An 18,210-nucleotide genomic window follows, 5' to 3' on the forward strand; every position below is an offset into this window, starting at 1 on the left:
CGCTACGATAATGTGAAGTTCAAGGTGTGGTGTTAGGGTGGTCCGGTTGAAAACATCGACGATGTGGAAATATTTGCATAGATAAATGTGTGATTTCAAAAGTGAGAGTATGTATCGTGTGTATCGTGTGTATCGTGTGTCTTGGTTAGTTTTGTCTTTGTCGTTGTAGAGGCATATATGATAATATATGTTAGTATATGTTAATATGTATATTTATCTATATATATATATATATATATATATATATATATATAGATAGATATGTCTCCATTAATGAACCTTGAATCAAAATTTCGAGATGAGATAGGGTTTTTGATCAAAACTTGGAACAAGAAAGACCAGAGAGCAACGGTTTGTATTCGAATAAGTGTAGCTTTGTCTCGAGTTTGCAAAAGTTCCGCAATATGGAAGCGGTTTGGCAAAGTTTGGACTATGGATGGCTTTTTGTCACAACGGTAGCGCAAATTTTAAGACTGGGTCTGTATTCGCTAGTGGTGGTGCTTTTGGGACCCTTGGCCGTACTCTATGTGTACGATGTCGGATTGTACACTTGGAGGGTGGTCGTGAACCGCGGAAAACGGGCAGGTCCCGTTTTTGGGCCCGATCAAAGAGCTTTGGAAATTGGTCCGACTAGAAGGGTGTCACTCCGTACGATGACGGCAGCAGCAGCTACTACTACAAAGGCTTCAGAACCACTGGATCCCAACAACGAGCTCTCCAACTCGCCCTACACCAGTGATACCGATTGGGACTCGATCACAGCAACGTCTCCGGCGGAATTCGGCGACGGCGACGGCGACGGCGGCGACGACGACACCGTGGAAACAAGCTTTGCAAACACCTCAGCGTTGGACGACAACGAAGACGCTACTCCACGTATCAGTGGGATCCAGGGCTCGTTCACCAGGTTTTCAGACCTCATCACCGTCACCATCTCGGCGGGCGCAGGCGATTCCACAAGTGCAGTGGAAAACTACGACCGCGAGATCAAACTCGTATCAGGCCGGTCCTGAAGGGAGGCTGGGAGGAGCAGGACCAGAAGACTTGCCCACCCACTACGTTCCGCTCTGCTACTTTGCTTTACTTGATTGCTAAACAATACCGGCCCCGAGCGGTCACCATTACTTTTTTGATAACATTCGGATCGTTCAAGGACAAAAATTACACACATACACACACATTCTGTTATGCTGGTCATATATTATAAACTGGTCCTCTTCTTTTCGGCGGTGAGAGGACACTCGATGGAATAAACCCGCCTAATTTCTACTATTGCTAATTGCCACGAAACAATGGCCATATATATTATATTTGGATTTAAATTTTAGTTTTGAAACCTTGCGCGTTGTAGCATCAAAACAATGCTATTGATGGACAAGCTTTACTTCTCACTACTGATCGGGTGACAGTCAACTGGAGTTGAAGCTTTATAGTTTCTAGTGTTCTGTCGTATCCTGTGAGGCCTGTCTTCAACTTTTCAAAATTTTCCTGTGGGCCCACCTACTGTTGAAATATACCCGAGTGAACACACATACAGACTAGTCTATATCTGTACCACTCACTATCTAGAATACGTCAAAAATGTCCGGTAGATTCAACGCTCCAGGTGCTGGTGCCCCCGCCAAGAAACCCTCCAGATTCGAACAATTCAGACAAACCCCAGCGTACCCTGTTTTGGTCAACTTGAGTTTGTTTGTAGCAGGCGTTGCATTCATCCAATCGCCTTTGATGGAGATGATGGCTCCTCAACTGTAAGCTTTGTGGGCCAGGGAGACGACTTGTATATAAGGAATTTAGCTTTTACTGTGCCAGAACCATATCGAGTTCAGGCCTTTAAAATGTATAAGATAATGTAAGCTTCAAAAATGCTTCAGAAACAATAAACTGCGTTTGACGACACAATGCACACCAGCCGGTTAATGGATTGGCTGTCTTGCCAGGTTTATATGGAGAATATTATAAAAGTTCAGTATTAAAAGTTGATAGTACATAATGAAGATCAAACGCCAAGCGGGGAGGAAATAGAAACGGAATGGGTACAGAGAAAGGCACCAAATGTGGTATCTTTTGGACTCTTCATGGTTCTTTTTTTTCCCCGGGCCTTGTATCTCGCTGTATCTTCCTGCTAAAGGGCATCCAACTGCATTTAGTCGGTCAAAACAACGTACAAGGCGTACAGCATACCGGGGAAGAAAAATAGGATGGTGAGAATCAAATCCAAGATACACTCCTTACCCCAGCCTTTAGCTAGAAAAACTGCTAGAGGAGGTAGAAACAAAGCTGTGCACAGAATTGAAAATGTTAGTACCAAAAACCCGGATAAACCCTTCCCTTACAAATGGTGAAACCGTAGTAAAAGAGGAATAAAAGAGCTCTCACATCGCTTTAGATGGTTTACAAGAACATACCGATAATAATGTTGACAATTTTAGCACTATCCATCGTGAATGGTCGATACAGTTGGTGAAATGTGGTGAAATTGAGGTATAAACAAGTGTTCAGATGATGATTATTTTTTTGAACCCTATTATAGCGATAATGGTTTAGGACGGTCGTGTCGTTTCACACGTGAGGCCATTGTCGTCAGGGTTTAACGGTGTGGTGTGCTCGAGTAAGAAATATCGGTAAGAACCAAATGGGCTTCACTAGTGTATCAAATATAGTCTTGTATAGATGATGAGCGTCTGCTGGATATGTACGGTATGGCGAAAATTTTTCTTCGGTAGGAACGTTTTCGTCAACACGTAAGTGACGGCGTTTACTCGTCAATTTTACTTGATTACCTCTCTGAGGCTTATTCCTTCAACACTTTCTTGACGATTTTCTCGACCTCGTCCCAGTCATCAGTAGGCACACGAGTCATCTCAATATCACCGAAGTACTTCTGGATAGCGGTCAGAGTCTCGAAAGATTTCCTGTCGTGGACAAATGAGATGGCTACCCCGGTACGGCCAAATCTACCGGTTCTTCCGATTCTGTGAATGTAGGTGGCAGGGTCTGCTTTACCCTGGACCGTTGTGGGAAGGTCGTAGTTCACTACCATGGACACAGATGGGATGTCAATACCGCGCGCCAGAACATTAGTTGTGATCAAGACCTTGGAGCGCCCTTCCCGGAAATCATCAATTAGTCTGTCTCTCTCACCACTCTGCAAGTCACCGTGCAGAATCGAAACTTGATGGCCTTCTTGTTTGAGTTTGGCATACAGCACGTTGGCAGTTTGCTTGGTTTGCACAAAAATAATCGAAGATCCAATGGTCAACAGACCGTATAGCTCTGTCAGTACTTCGTATTTGTTGTTTTCGTCTGTGCAGTCCATGAAAAGCTGCTTGATCGCACTCACGTTGACCTCGTTTTTCTGCAATTCCAGCGAGTTCGCATCCGGCACAACCCTGCGAGCGTAGTTTCTGACGCTGTCGTCGAAAGTGGCAGAAAATAACACCAGCTGAGTAGCCTTTGGTAAAAACTTCTTGACACGCAAGCACTGGTCACCTAGACCTTGTTTGTCAAGCATGTTATCAGCTTCGTCTAAGACGAAGACTTTGACTTGTCCCAGTTGTAGAGCTTTTCTGCGCATTAGGTCCAGCACGGTACCTGGGGTACCAACGATAATTTGTGCGTTAATAGGCTTATTTTTTTCAAAAGAGTCTGGTACAATGAGCTGTGTAGTCACTTTGGTGAACTTACCCATTTCTTGAACGACTTCCAAAGTCTGTCTGGCCAGCTCTCTTGAAGGTGCCAGGCAAACGGCTTGGGTTGCAGGTTGTGTGATGTCGACACGAGACAGCATTGTCAGCGAGAAAGCAGCCGTTTTACCGGTACCTGACTGTGACTGTGCAATCATGTTTCTTGGAGGGTTATTCAAAAGTAGGGGCAAAGCTCTTTCTTGAATTTTAGATGGTTTTTGGAATTTCATGGCATATAGTCCCTTCAAAAGCTCTGGTGCCAGCCCTAACTCCTCAAAGGACTTGATACTGTATAAAGGAGAGTTAGGGTCGCCTTGCAGATCGGCGAGATTCACCTTGACTTCATATTCGGATTTCACCAAATTCGAGTCCTTCTCTTGTGATTTTGGGTCTTTCTTACTACTCTCGACAGGCTTCGAAGTTTCAGAAATAGTATTTTTTGGCGCTGGTTGCGAAGGTTTGTTATGTGCGTTGTTTTTCTTGGCTTCCTCGGCTTCTTTTTTGCCCTCAATGTTCAAAGAAGCCAGTAGATCAGCAGCGTCTTGTTTCTTGGATGTATCTGCTTACAAGGGCGAGAACCACATAAAGTTAGTAGGGTTTTGCGTTAAGAGAGATCCCATTGCCTCAAAGGATTTTGAACTACAATAAATAAGTGAAATCATACCGGTCATTGCGTATATGGAAGCTGAATGTTTTTTGAAAAAGATGTTGTGATGGGTTTTAAATGCATGATTTAGTTGTTCTTAGTTGACTTAAAATTTTGAAAAGTTTATGGAACTTTGACGCATCACGAGACTGGTGAAGTTTTGGCAGAGACACTTCGAGTGTTTGTTGATAAAGAATCTGGAATTATTGTTACAGTGTTAACTGTTTCGATTTGTTCTATTAGCACATTTACGTAGTGAAATATGTCGGATACTTGGGATGCGGGACGAACCACCTGTGTTGTCGCCTATGCAGAATATATGAGACCTGCTCAAATAAAGATGAAAAAGTTGAATTAGACGCGATCGGGAGTCCAATCGAGTCCCAGTCTCGAGTAGACCTGAGACTGGCACTGTGACCACAACATGGACTTCTCGTCCTTAGTCAAGGAAATCTTGGGACTGGAGCCTTTGAACGCAGTGTGTGTGCCGATGGGCAAAGTCTCTTCGGGGATTGAGGACGACGTCGATTTGATGGCAGTGTTCTTCAATAACGTTCTCCTCAACAGAGAAGGTTCGCGTTTGCGCTGAGGAATGGTGGAAGGGGGAGGCATGTCTGGTTTCTTCACCAGAGCTTGCAGCTGCTTCCATTTTTTGAACTCTGCACAGTGACGCTTGAAGTCGAACCGGCATTGAGCCTCAACGGCGATGTTAAGCAGATAGTTCTCAATAATGTTTCTCCATTCGGGTTTCGAAAGGATCATGACCGGTTCATGACGGCCCACAAGCTGTTCATGACGCTTTCGAGCAGCACTTACCGTGTACCTTGCGCTGGTGAGTTTGAACTCGTAATCAAGATTTGCCTCCAAGTATAAATCTGATTCGACCAGACACCGGATTATCATGTCATCTGAAGAATCCAGCGGTAAAAGCTGGAACCGGAATTGCGGTACGGGCGTCTTGGCCGTGGAGGCCGATGTAGTGATAGAAGTGGTGTCGAATTCGATAGTCGGGAATTTATATCCCCATTCAGGACGTAAGCGCTCCACCATCAAGAGCGAACGTATGTCGTTGAGATCCCAATCGAGTAGCTCCCGTTTGGTGAACTTAGGACGACCATTGCAAAGCAAATTGTGGGAATCCAATAACAATTCGGAAGCGTACATGTCGTAAAAAGTCTTGGGCAGAGCATCTTGCAGCAAAATGGAGCGGGGTTTGTCGAAATAGTCAATAAATGATGCAGCTGAGCTAGCCGATGTGGACCCCGTAGAGTTTGTGGTATGGCTGGGAGTGGAAAAGACACTAGACCCATTGGTGGATGTTGTGGCGAGCGAAACGGTGTCTGAATCGCGACGGGGTTGATGGTCCCGATTCTGTGACGAATGACGGGCTCCATTTGAGTCTGCCGGGCCGTTTCTCTTGTTGCGGGTCAGAAGAAGTCTTTTATGAATTTCATCTCTTGCACGATCTGCGAATTCCGGAGGTGCATTTACGAATTCTTGGTCCTCTGGCACCGGTGCCAGATTATCGTGTCCCTTTCGTTTGGGCAAAAGCCCGGGCAAAGCGTTTTTCGTTGAAGTTGGCGGCGGTGGCAGCACAAACATGAAATTGGTGTGGGAGTTGTGTGGGAGTGGTGTAGAAGTGGTGCTGATATAACGGCTCCAAGAACAGAAAGACCAGGGCGTCAAAACACGTCAAAAAAAATGGAAATTTACAGGCTCACTGTTCTCTTTTTTTTTCACCCGAAGACGCTTCCTCACCTCGTTACAAAGCTTGCTAATCTTGCGGGGGTAAAAAAAAAAAAACAAGACCGATATTCGAAACCTTGAATGCACTATTAACCTATTTCAGTCCCGAAGCTTACGCTTTATTTCTTCGAATATCTTTTTTCTCCTCTTCTTGTCTTTTCGTCCTACAATGGGTGAGATTTCTGGCTCCAGATCGAAAAACTATAAATTATTTTTTTCCTTAACACGAGAGCCGTGTGTTGTTTTTCGTTTGAAACAGTACCAAAGATGGCCAACAGATGGTACAGTTCGTGGTTAAGTTGGTTGAGTGGTTTTGTATTGATATATCGAGTCTCTACGTCGTGGATTTTATAATGCAGGTTCTCTTCCTCCATCGTTCCTATATATATAATTTTATATTGGCCATATCATCCGGCGAAACCCCGCAAACATTATTTTTTTTGGGTTTCTATTTTATCCGGGAAAAAAACGAGATGTTCCGGCCAAGAAGTAGGAAAGTTTTTCCGGGGGCCCGAGGCACACAGACGGGACCGCAGAGATTGATAAAAAGAGAAGCTGATGCGGAAAAACGTGAGGCCCACCGGATTTACGTAAGAAATCGCACGGTGTGTTGCTTAGAACAACCAGCGGAACACCGGAATGGCAGCAACGGTGTTTGTTACCAGGGTTTCGGGTCATGTGTAGAAAGAGAGGAAAGGGTCTGCAATAGTGTGGAGGGAGATCGAGACAAGGCTTCAAGAAAAGGGCAAGAAATTGTTTGAACTATCGAAAGAGTGGGCACTATTGGTGGTGGCATAGAGATGGAAATCAGAGCATGAACGTCTTGTGAATCAGATGTGAAGCAATGAGAGAATTGATATCGTTTGATACGAAATGAACATTTTTGATATCATGTTTGACGAATTGTTTCCCTTACATGGAAGGGAGCCAAAAATGAAATCCTCCGAAGCGGGGAATCGAACCCCGATCTCCACGGTGAGAGCGTGATGTGATAGCCATTACACTACATCGGATGTTTGTTGAAAAGATGTTGTGATTCTCACAACATACTCTATTCAGAAAGGATGGCGACATTGTCCTTGGAAGGACTAAAGACGAATGACGAAAGACAAAAGTATAGGCTGAAACAGACACAACCCCAATACGAAGGTCAAGCAGATTCTGGGAAGTTGAGACGAAGATATAACAGTCTACGTGAGGCGTGAAAGCTAGACAGGCAACCAGTAGCAGAGTCTTCTAGTGAACCTCACAATGGACCAAGAATAACATATAAAAGAGGGTCTTAGTAACAGGCAAAGTAATACAGCATAGACGGAAGAAGACTGAGCGAGGTATAGAAATAGGAACGACGTTATCAGGCAAGACTAGATATCTTTTATAGAATCTCGTATTTCCTGGTAGTTACGCGCGGCTTTCACGAATCCAATTTATAAAATACCAATGACATCATCAAAGTCCTCGAAGGACCCTGGTGAACCTTTCTTCAAAAGAGACGACGATGTAACCAAGATCCCTGAGTTTCTACAAGAACTAGACTATTGGTTCAGACTTGAAGAAATCGAAGATGATTCCAAAAAGATTGATGAATTAATGCGAAGAGCTAGAGACAGTATTAGTATCATTTGGGGAGAGAATCTCTTGGACGAGAATCCTGGATTGAAACGACTAACCTATGATGAGGTTAGGCAATCGTTCATGGAGGCTCACGGGGTGTTCCTGTCCAACTGGCAGTTGTGGAGGAACTTCAGGTCGCTCAAACAGGAAGGAACCATTGCCGACTACATCAAAGCGTTCACAAAACAAGTGAGACTTTTCCCTCTGGACAGACCGGTGGCCGACCATGTTTTATTGGACCATTTTGTAGATGGACTGACGCATTCGCTCTATTTGGACGTAATCAAACAGAACCCTCAAACTTGGAAGGAAGCACAGAGATGTGCTGCTACGATAATGAATAGTAGAAGAGGGGTAGTAGACGATGAGGCGTCAGAACTCTCCAAGAAAATCAAGGAGACAAGTAGCGGTCAAAGATATGACAAGCGGAAACCAAAAAAAATCACGAAACCGGCAAAGTGCAGAACTTCGAACAATCGAGATTATTTCAACTACAAACGTGTGTGCCATAATTGCAACAAACTGGGACAATTCAGCAAAGCATGTCCTGATAAAAAAGAATTAGATAGTCGAGTTTCATTCATCAGATCTGAAGAATCTAATCCCTTTAGTGCCCAAAGGAGAAAGGAGAAGCACAGATTAAAAGTCGCTCCAAAATTTGGGGAACGCAAGGACATGGACTTGAAGGTCAATCAAAACAATCATTTGTGGGCAGCGATCGACACAGGGTCATCAACAGCATTCAAACATGTTGACGTAGTTAAGAAGTTAAAACTCAATACCCACTCTGTTCCCCTGTTTCGATTCAAGGAAGCCATTTCGCCACATGTAGTTAAGACTAATAGTGATACAACGTTGACCATCACGCATAAGAAGAAAACGTTCAAAATCAACTGGTTTGGCAACGATCTGTCGGCTATGGAAAATGTCACAGGATCGATGGAGCACGAGATAGATCTTACGCCAGGTTCGCCGCTTCCAAGAATACAGCGATCAGAGCCTCCTCATTTGAAATGAATCTAGGCTATTGCCCGAATTAACTATTGCTTAGCCACGAGATGGTCTGGAAATGCAAGAAACACCAGTCGAAGACAACTCATGGAACAATTGCAGGCAACCACGTCGAGAGCTAAGGAAATCTGAACCGAAAACCAGGTTGACATGCAAACATGATAAGACCAATGGAGGAGAGAAGTGGTCTTCAAAGTGGAAGAATGGGGATTACTGTGTAGAGATTCCATTTTTACAAGAACCCGTGGCAAAGAATCAAATATGTGGAGGGCTTTACCACATAATGACGCATACGAATTGGATAGTCCCGATCACCTTAAGAAACATAAGGTGATTTATTCCCAGTGGCTAAAAAAGTTCGTGCACCGAACTGAAGCATATTCGAAGGAAACATCAACATTGTCACTGCATAAGTTAGTTCAATGCTCAGAAATTAGAGAGTTTATTGGCTATGACATATTGAAAAGATTCACACCTGTAAGATGACCGACATTGTGCTATACCAGGAGCATGAAATCTGCGCACAAAGGTGAGGATAACTGATAAGTGGATTCCACAACTCCTGCTAGCACGCCGAAGAGGGAAATGACATGGAATGACTAAAGACGGATGACGAAAGGATAGGCTAAAATCGAAGGAACCACAGTGTGGAAGGTACAGAGAGATTGAGATGAGGATATTACAGTCTATGTGAGGAGCGGAAGCTCAACATGGAACCAATAGAACGGGACTTGGAACAGGCAAAGTAATATAGCATAGACAGAAGATCAAGCAAGATACAGGAATAAGAACGACATATCAAACAGGATTAGAGACCTTTTATAGCTTCTTGTAGTTTGTGATAATCATGCACGACATTATTCAAGATATAAGCTGAACTTATGCGATAACTTGAGAAAGGTGTGACAGCCGAGTTATACGACAACGGAATGTATAATAGACCTTAACCAAGTGCGCCAAGCTAAGCATAGATTAGCCAACATGCCAGGGCAAAAACATTAGAAGAACGGGCCAGACTTTTACGTTAAATAGAGGAATCGCTCTACAGTATATTAAATTGATAATAAGGTCAACTTCATCTTTGAATATAAGTTAACCCCCTCTTTGGATAGAACCGACTATATTGAATACTACAAACGAATAGTAAGTTTGGTCTTTCTGTTCCGGATCTTAGACCTAGGATTAGTGCATAAAGATTGGTAGCGCCGCTTTAGTAGAACTCGGAAATGTCAATTGAACGTTCGATTAATAACATGGATATGGATTTGGACGCGTTGAAGATAGAGAGCAAGTTCTCGGGTGATCCTTCAGGCGTTGATGAATTTCTAAGTCAATTGGAACTACGCCTGAGTCTCCTGCCATATGCGGATGAAAATGTTACGTTCGCGGCATTTGCAGTTAACCTAAAAGGCCATGCATCATCATGGCTAGCCAGATACAGGAAAGACGCGTTAGCCATGGGACGTGATGACCTATTGGAATTTCAAACACTTATCAATGAGTTCAGAGAGACGTTCGGAGCACCGTCAAATACTTTCATTACTTGGGAAGATTGGACGATGTTGAGTCAGACTGGAACAGTAGAAGAATATTCGAAGAAAAGTTGGAAACTTTACCATATCGTGAGCCAGAATTTGAATCTTCCTGACAAGGCTGCTGCGTGTCAGTATGTTTCAGGATTAAAACCGGACATTAAGAAATACGTTAGAGCGCTAGAACCTTCCAATTTAACGGAGGCTATTGGGTTTGCAAATTTCAAGTATGGATCAAGATACGATAATCTTACAAACGAAGAAGGTTCATCAAAACGTTATAATAATTTTGGAACGACAAGGACGAGATCGGATGAAATGGAAATTGATGCAATTCGTACATCCAGAGGTCATAAGAAGCATCAGACAGGAAAGAAGTTTGATTCAGCTTATTGCAAACGACACGATCTATGTTTTCGATGCCATAAACCAGGGCATGCTATGAAAGATTGTCACCATCGAAAGCCGAGTTCTAGCTCAAGTAGAATCTATTGAATAATGTGAGGAGCATTGCGAAATCTTGTCAAATCGATTTCAGACTACATCAAAGGAGGGGTTTTTAAATTCGAACCAGATATTAAAACTGGAAACAGGAGGGCGTTAAAAGCTGAATTTTCCAGCCGTACTGTTAAAGGATGTACTGGTAGACACAGGGTCACCAACAACATTTGTACATCGCATGATTGTTAAGAATTTGGGGCTCAAGCAGTATGAGGCTATTTTCAAAGAAACAGCACTCACGGCCCATGCCGCAACAGTTGAGTTTGGATATCATAAAGAAACAGTAAGCATTGACGCTTATGTGACTAAAGAATGTTGCAGAACTTCATAATAAAGAACCTTATCTTAGAAGAATCTCCAGTATTCCTAGAAGGTTAAAGAGGAATCGGAAGATCTAAAGATGTGTTAGAGTTGCCATTTATCGTATCGGAACACCTCAAGTTGAAAGTTGTTGATGACTTAGGATTGCTCGTGATGAGAGTAAGTGAGAAAAGGCAAGCACAGAATACATTTTAGTTATTACCAGAATGGATAACACAGAAGTATGAGGAACCGGTGAGTAACTCGTTGCTCCCAAGGAAAGAAGGCGATATGTTAGTAAAGCACGAAATCGTTATAAAGAAAGGAGAACGATTGCCTCAGGTGTAGCCATATTGATCAACGCCAAAGTTGAAAAGAACAGTGCATGAGCTTATAGCGGATCTGTCAAACAACGGGCTTTTTAAACCATCTAAAGCTCCGTACAGCTCAGCTTTATTTTTGGTCCGCAAGAGAGATGGTATCTACAGGATGTGCATAAATTATCGACGGCTGAACGCGATTGCAGTAAAGGATCCATTCCCGTTACCCCACGTTGAGAGCTTGCCGACTCGAATAGGTGACACGCAGATATTTTCAACGTTGGACGTGGGTATCATCAAATACCGATGCTTAATAGAGACCAACAGAAATAAGCTTTTGCTACACCAAAAGAGAAGTAAGAGCAAACCGATATGCTTTTTGGACTGGTAAATGCTCCAAGTACATTCAAAAGATACATGGCTGACTTTTTTAGTGAGTTACCGCACGTTTGTGTTTAGTTGGATGATACATTGGTCTTTCCAAGAACAAAAGAAGAACGTCACAACTACCTCGACAAAGTATCAGGACTATTGAAAAGAGAAAACCCTCTAGCCAAGATGGATAAATGTAAAGTTATTCAAAAGATGGTTGAATTTTTAGAATATGTTTTTGGCGCGAATCGAGCCCTGCTAATACAAGAGAAAAGCATGGCGATTAAAAAATTCTCTCGATCAAAGAATATAAAGAAGGCACAGAGATTTTCAGGAATGATAAACTATTTGAGGAAGTTCATTCCTCAGTGTTCTAGGTTGGCAAGACCAATTGTAGCCTTTACTACAAGTCAGGAATCATGGAGTAAAATGCACAATGTTGTCTTCAGACAATTGAAGAAACATCTTAAGGACTAGCCAATGCTTGTGCCGTTTGAAGACACCACAGACAATAGGCTTACGACGGATGCGTCCAAGAAAGGAATCGGTGCAATATTAGAGGAAGTTCAAGGAAAGGGTGTAATCGGAATAGTAGGATTTTTTTCCAGGTCCTAGGAAAAAGCGCAGAAGAACTATCCAGCAGGAGAAATCGAGTCATTTGGAGTTATATCAGCCCTTCATCATTTTAAATATGAATTTCAAGGTAAGAAATTCTTGTTGAGAACAGATCACAGTAGTCTGTTAGCTCCGAAGAACAAAAAGGACCAAGCCGTAGGCTAGTAACTTGCTTAATCTAAATGAGTTAACACGATTTTGATTTTCAGTATTCAACAAGAGATAAGAATGTGAGTAGCAGATGCAATATGCAGAGCGGAGCATGTGCAAGAGCTAGCCGCTTTACAAGTACTGCTGGTTGATCCTGGTGGATGGAAAGACGAGTAGGCAAAGGACGCGCTATGCGTTGCTGCGCAACGGGAAGGACGAGATGATTGTACAGAAAAGGATGGGATGATCGTCACAATATTATTCAACCAGAAAGGATGGAGACAAACAAAAAGGGCAGCTCATTCGCGCCCAACTTTTCAACCAGCTCTCGAGGCAGAAACGTTATTGTCTATTACTTAGTTCCACTCCATATTAAATATATGTATCCGCGCGAGGTACTTCACCTCTGCCATTCTCTGCGAGAGCCATTACGGTCCGGCTGTGAAGAACCAGAATAGCGTGAAAAGCGCGAGGGATTGACAGGAGGTGTATTGCGATTCATACCATGTCGTGGCGGTCCACTGTTGTATCCGCGTTGTCCACCACCGTTTGCACCGCCGTACCTCGACTGCTGGGAAGGTTGGCCGTAGTTGGATGGTCCGCGCATGTTAGCATGCGTCTCCTGGAAAAACAAGAATGACTTGTAACCTCCCATGCGTGGTTGGTATTGCGTGGTAGTACACGGCCCAACAGGCACGATGTTGTGCTTCATGTCCATGGCGTTCCATCTGTGGTTGTAGCGGTACGTAACGGCGTCTCGATCCTGGGGTGTCAACATCGCCTGTGAGGGAATGAACCCGTTCAAAAGAAGGGACTTGCTGGGACTAGGTAGCTCGGGCATCTCGTATCCAACTTTCATAAATAGGTTGGTACTAAGATCGGGAAGTCCGCCGCCAATCACAGGGCTCACCAATTTGCTGTTCAATGCAAACCCTTCTTTATCCACAAACGCTAGTCCCGCTAGACCACTTTTGAAATGCTGGAACTTGATAAATTCTACTGCGGTTGCACCGTACAACTTCTTACTGAACTTTTCGTAATTTACGTTCTTGTTGCTTATCAGCAATACTTCCTGTTTCCGCACATTGCGTACCTTCTCGTAATCGCTTAACCTACCATATTGCTCGCGAACAGCCTTCAGTAGTCTTTTTTCGTCAATGAATGGCAAAAGTGCAATGCCTTGCCAAGACATTTTTTTCCCGTTCATGTCAACAGGGAAGTCGACAGGATAGAAGTCAATGATGTCCGAGTTTGGATCGCTCATCAAAGTGCGAAAAATTGGTGGAAGGTTATGACCAGATGCGGCGGGCAACACACTCATCAACTGCTCAAATGGCAAAAACGGCTCTCCCTTCTCGAACCTTATCTCCAAGTCGCCAATGTTTTTGAAGTCAGATGCAAAGGGAGCATAATGGTAAGGATAATACCAGTTCCATGAAGCACACCCTTGATAGTAATACAGAAGTACCCAAGAAATACCCTCGACGTAACTTCTTACAACTTCCTTCCGTAAAGCATCGATATCCTTATCTTCAACATGAAACTTTGCTGTGTAGTATCTGTCATGATACCCGGGTTCGAAAAGTCTCACTTCTTCCTCAGTATCAATCACTCCACTCTTTACTAGCCCCGTGTGAATTACCTGAATATTTGAAGGCGTTTGCGAGTCCTCTTCAGCAACACTAGGTGTCTCAGATGCATCCTTTTCCACATCGTCGATGCCTCTCTTTGTAGAACCTTCAGCACCCTCTGAGACAATTTTCCCCAAGTCTTCACTTTTTGTAACAGAGTTCTGAACGTCCTGAGACTCCTTTCTCGCTTGCAACTTCAACCTCATCGCAGCAGCAGCGGATATGTTGGCGTCATTGGCGACTTCAACTGCTGCCGTGATCTCTTCCTTAGTGTGCTGTTTTCCTAAGCCGCTATTCTGTTCACTGACGATTTTCAATGCAGCTGAGGAATTCGCATCACCCTCATTTGCAAGGTTCATTTCCTTTCTATGATTTACGAAATCTCTATTGGACAAGTTCAACGAACCATCGGCAGCTTTTCCTGTGACGTCATAAACAGGCATATTCTCTAATGGTACGGTGAAATTCCTATCTGTTTTCCCCTGTGTTACATTGTTATTGCTCTTCAAAAGTTTACGTCTTTTGACGGCTTCTTGTTTCCGTATTTCCTGAAGATATCTCCCTTTGAACATTTCTGGTTCGCGATTTCCTAGTTGCTCCAAAAGCAGTTCCACGGATTCTAATTTCAGTGTCCCATCGCAGGTCATGTACGTCTTGAGTCGAGGTAGCAAAGTCTTCCATATCTCGACAAGTATATCAATACTGTTCTCTCTCACGTCCAATGACGGCAGGTGAGGCAGGAAATCGTTACCGCAGAAGAAACACATGAACACCCAGTCGTCAATTGCTCTCTCTAAGTCGAACTCAAATGACAAACGAGGCACGAACAGCTCGACAGAAAGATACTCTCTCAGGACGCCGATGTGAAGCCACAAGAAAGGCTTTTCAGAGTCTTGACGCGCAAGACTTTCCTTCTCCTCTTCCGTCATGTTCATCGTATCTTGGATTCGCTGTCTGCGACGATTGTCCTGAGCAAAAACGTCTTCTCTCAGAATTTTGAAATGTGGCTCATGTGTCGCTAGACCCAGAAAGATCAAGTCTGCATCCAGTCCATAGATACAATGCGATGTATTTGGGTTGTATTGTTGGTCAGACCGCTGGGATCTGATGAAATTCATGATTTTATGCTCTCCTTCTCCCGGGACCGTTGCATCGCTGATTATGACCTGTAGGTTTTTCCAACCTGGATCTGTTGCGAGTTTGAAACTAGTCCAATAGCGCAATGCCGCTGCTAATTTGTCCATGAATGGTGTTCCAGGCGTGATAGCGTTGGTGTCCCATGTTTTTTTGTTTCTAATGCTATCGTCAATGATCTCTCCGAGATCTTCGCGCTCCAACATCAGTCTTTCGCGCTCTTCGTTTTGAATCTGAGCATCCCTAGCACTTCTGAAACGACGAGCACGCTGCTGGTTCATTTTGGCTCTTGGAGCAACCCCATCCACGGCAATCATCAAAACTTTTCTTGGTCTGGCCATGTTCAGGACCCGGTTGGTGTATTCAAAAACAGCCAAAAGCATTTCATCCTCCGTCTCTGGAGGTGGTCTATTTTCTGGATGCGAACATGGGTGTACAATACCGTTCATGTCCAAATATAGGTTTTCCAACTCCCCATTGGGGTTTGGAGCGGCATAGTCTACCGGTAGCGCTACTCCATCTACGATTTGAGGCGCCTCCTCTAAAACGGGTGAGATAATTTTAGGGTACTTACGCGAAAGCCATCTGAAAAACGACGGAACACCCATGGTATATAAGACCGGCAATCAGTTCAAAAGGTGTTGTTAGCCAGCGCTAAGAGGCATGGCTCGATGAGTTTTTAGAGATTATTTTGACATCTTGAAATTTTAATTTAGTCACGTGAAGTTTTCTGATCAATTTATTTCGTGTAGTGTGACTTGGTGGTGGTGTCTGGGTGTCGTCTTCACAATGTGTTTTGCCAGGTGTCAGAACAGCCATATGACGGTTTCTTGAACGATTTTTGTAGTCGTTGTTGTCTCACGTATCGCTTCCGGTTTTTATCTTTCTTCATTCTGTCAGCTTAGCTATTGAATTGGCAAAAAGACCGTTTCACAACGACTGTAATAAATGGTATTATCAACAATGTTTACGGACACCACTCGTCGGTACAAGACCAAAGGTATTGAGACCAAATACAAAAGGCTGGAAGGACCGTGTCAGATATAAGTCTTTATGATCCTGAAAAATAAGGCGGTCGCTCTTTCGACAGGAATGTCAGGCATCGAAAGATAAATTTAAAGTGTCACGAATTTATCAGAAAAAGTGAACCTCCGACTACAGTATTGTACAGATTTTTATTTAAGGAACTGATGTGTCGAAATTGAGCGCTTTCTGGCCCAAGACCAAGATGCTTGCAGCTCCTCTTTGTCAAGTGCTCGTCAAGGACCCGATATCATCTTATTCGACGACTCATCAATTAATTCGACGATATACATATATAAATGAGACTGACAGAGAAAGCTAAAGCATATCTTCAGCGTAGAATTGTTGTTCACTCTCGCGGAGGACTCCATCTGGGGTCGCCAAGTCTTGCTAAATATTCTATATTCACATAAATACATATTTTGAGGGCCCGTTTCGATTGCACTGCATAAAATGGCCCTTTCTCGGATAGCCAAGCGAGTGATGGCCCATAGATACCATACCCTGCCATTGCTCGACACCTATCAACTTGTTTCGAATGGAATTCCGTCAGAGGGTACTACACCAAGTCGAGACTACATGGAATATGCGACTATCCGTGAACAGAGAGGCCGCAATTTCTTTTCGCCCAGGAAACGCATGCAAGGGCATGTTCTTCCGTCGATTTCGCATTATGATGATATTCTGGCGCATTGTATGGCACGTTGGTTGCTAGTCGACTATAAACTCAATGCGTATCCTTATTATGATCTCAACGTCCTAACTGTATACACCGATCTGCACCAGTCGCTGCGGTTCTCGCGAATGATCTTAAATTATTATGAGCGAACGGTACCGCAAGAGCTCTACCAACGCATCAACTTTTTCCTGCTACCACTTCACAGCAGAAGTGGCGTCAAAGTGGACGTGCCTGACACAAAAATTACAGTCCTACAAGATGGCTTGTTCTCATATTCGCCAAGTTTCCGCATTGAAGACCCGATATACATTATGATGGCTAATGACGTTCTACGGTACCTTTCGCAGGACTATATTCGCAGATTACCGTCTCAAGAGTGGGAACAGCGTTACTTCGATTTCTACCCCGATGGAAGTTTCAGTGAGAGATTCAGTAAAGATATCGATTACTGGTGCAACGTTACACTAAAAATATTGGCACCCATATTGGATGCTAGCAAAGTGGCTGAAACTTATATTCCGTCAAGGCTTGTGCAGCTGTTCACATTGCTGGAAAAATGCGCGCCGGAACATAAAATTTTAGCGATCGATGCTGCGCTGCGACAGCAATCGTCAATTACAAGCTTTATGCAGTCTTGGTTGGGTTCAGGTGTCAAGAGCTTTACAGCTTTCGAGCCAAACGGGCCCTTGGATCCCTTGAGCTCTTTGCAAGCTACATCCTTTGTTTCAGACTTTTCCGAAATACGCAAGATCTATGCATCTGTATACGATGGAACTAAAATATGCCAATCTGAGGAATTAGCCGATTTTACAGAGAACTGGCTTGATTTGGATGAAAGCGAACGAATTCTGGGGGAAAAGGATTTGGCATTGAGGGCACGATGGATGAAAGACGCAGATCTCGATGTTCTTCATAGCTGATCGCTGCGATTTCTCAGGCAACCCGACTGGCTGCGCTGCCAGTTCACCGTAGCGCTTGGGACATAATCTGGCGACGTATCATGAATTACTCGTTTTCTAGCAAATATTTGATACGGATTTTACTGATGCTACATGGTGATTGAGTGAAAAGAGATTTAGCCCTGGTGAAAAGCATGTACCCTGAAGGAAGCTTCTTCAGCTAGGAAACTAACGGAATGCAGAACTCAAACGGAATTTTAATTCTGTAGTGGTTGCTCAATGAGCAAAGCCAGCTAGCTTAAGTTGATTTTGACGTTTGTTGACACGCCACACTACAACCGAAGAGGGAAG

At 43.7% G+C, this 18,210-nt stretch overlaps 8 protein-coding genes, 1 non-coding gene and 1 pseudogene across 10 annotated transcripts, besides 1 other annotated feature; 5 read left to right on the forward strand and 5 right to left on the reverse strand.

Moving 5' to 3' along the window:
• Positions 1 to 404: 404 nt before the first annotated feature.
• On the forward strand, positions 405 to 1,013 carry LALA0_S01e16930g (LALA0S01e16930g1_1; the record flags this gene model as incomplete). Its single annotated transcript, XM_022774889.1, has 1 exon — positions 405 to 1,013. The coding sequence occupies one exon, from the start codon at positions 405 to 407 to the stop codon at positions 1,011 to 1,013; it is 609 nt and encodes a 202-aa protein (XP_022626941.1).
• A 568-nt stretch (positions 1,014 to 1,581) lies between these two features.
• TOM6 (LALA0S01e16952g1_1) lies at positions 1,582 to 1,755 on the forward strand (the record flags this gene model as incomplete). Its single annotated transcript, XM_022774890.1, has 1 exon — positions 1,582 to 1,755. The coding sequence occupies one exon, from the start codon at positions 1,582 to 1,584 to the stop codon at positions 1,753 to 1,755; it is 174 nt and encodes a 57-aa protein (XP_022626942.1).
• Positions 1,756 to 2,146: 391 nt separating this feature from the next.
• Positions 2,147 to 2,442, reverse strand: PMP3 (LALA0S01e16974g1_1; the record flags this gene model as incomplete). The annotated part of the gene is made up of 2 exons (XM_022774891.1): positions 2,147 to 2,280; positions 2,409 to 2,442. The coding sequence occupies 2 exons, from the start codon at positions 2,440 to 2,442 to the stop codon at positions 2,147 to 2,149; spliced, it is 168 nt and encodes a 55-aa protein (XP_022626943.1).
• A 352-nt stretch (positions 2,443 to 2,794) lies between these two features.
• Positions 2,795 to 4,357, reverse strand: DBP5 (LALA0S01e16996g1_1; the record flags this gene model as incomplete). The annotated part of the gene is made up of 2 exons (XM_022774892.1): positions 2,795 to 4,248; positions 4,351 to 4,357. The coding sequence occupies 2 exons, from the start codon at positions 4,355 to 4,357 to the stop codon at positions 2,795 to 2,797; spliced, it is 1,461 nt and encodes a 486-aa protein (XP_022626944.1).
• Positions 4,358 to 4,686: 329 nt separating this feature from the next.
• STD1 (LALA0S01e17018g1_1) lies at positions 4,687 to 5,934 on the reverse strand (the record flags this gene model as incomplete). Its single annotated transcript, XM_022774893.1, has 1 exon — positions 4,687 to 5,934. One exon carries the CDS (start codon positions 5,932 to 5,934, stop codon positions 4,687 to 4,689), a length of 1,248 nt encoding a protein of 415 aa, XP_022626945.1.
• A 422-nt stretch (positions 5,935 to 6,356) lies between these two features.
• Positions 6,357 to 6,839, forward strand: LALA0_S01e17040g (LALA0S01e17040g1_1; the record flags this gene model as incomplete). Its single annotated transcript, XM_022774894.1, has 1 exon — positions 6,357 to 6,839. One exon carries the CDS (start codon positions 6,357 to 6,359, stop codon positions 6,837 to 6,839), a length of 483 nt encoding a protein of 160 aa, XP_022626946.1.
• Positions 6,840 to 7,019: 180 nt separating this feature from the next.
• LALA0_S01e17062r lies at positions 7,020 to 7,091 on the reverse strand. The gene has a single exon. It is a non-coding gene; the product is annotated as a tRNA-Glu (tRNA).
• A 427-nt stretch (positions 7,092 to 7,518) lies between these two features.
• Positions 7,519 to 12,697, forward strand: LALA0_S01e17084g (annotated as a pseudogene). Its single transcript is given in 5 exon segments — positions 7,519 to 9,930; positions 9,930 to 10,892; positions 10,894 to 11,064; positions 11,064 to 11,741; positions 11,741 to 12,697. Coding segments are annotated over 5 exon segments (5,181 nt in total).
• Positions 7,519 to 12,697: a mobile genetic element (Ty3/gypsy relic copy).
• A 196-nt stretch (positions 12,698 to 12,893) lies between these two features.
• Positions 12,894 to 15,866, reverse strand: RAT1 (LALA0S01e17106g1_1; the record flags this gene model as incomplete). The annotated part of the gene is made up of 1 exon (XM_022774895.1): positions 12,894 to 15,866. One exon carries the CDS (start codon positions 15,864 to 15,866, stop codon positions 12,894 to 12,896), a length of 2,973 nt encoding a protein of 990 aa, XP_022626947.1.
• An 868-nt stretch (positions 15,867 to 16,734) lies between these two features.
• LALA0_S01e17128g (LALA0S01e17128g1_1) lies at positions 16,735 to 17,880 on the forward strand (the record flags this gene model as incomplete). Its single annotated transcript, XM_022774896.1, has 1 exon — positions 16,735 to 17,880. The coding sequence occupies one exon, from the start codon at positions 16,735 to 16,737 to the stop codon at positions 17,878 to 17,880; it is 1,146 nt and encodes a 381-aa protein (XP_022626948.1).
• Between the last annotated feature and the right edge of the window lie 330 nt (positions 17,881 to 18,210).

The sequence above is a fragment of the Lachancea lanzarotensis genome, scaffold LALA0S01 (genome assembly GCF_000938715.1).
Source record: "Lachancea lanzarotensis genome assembly LALA0, scaffold LALA0S01, whole genome shotgun sequence".
Classification (NCBI taxonomy): Eukaryota; Fungi; Ascomycota; class Saccharomycetes; order Saccharomycetales; family Saccharomycetaceae; genus Lachancea; species Lachancea lanzarotensis.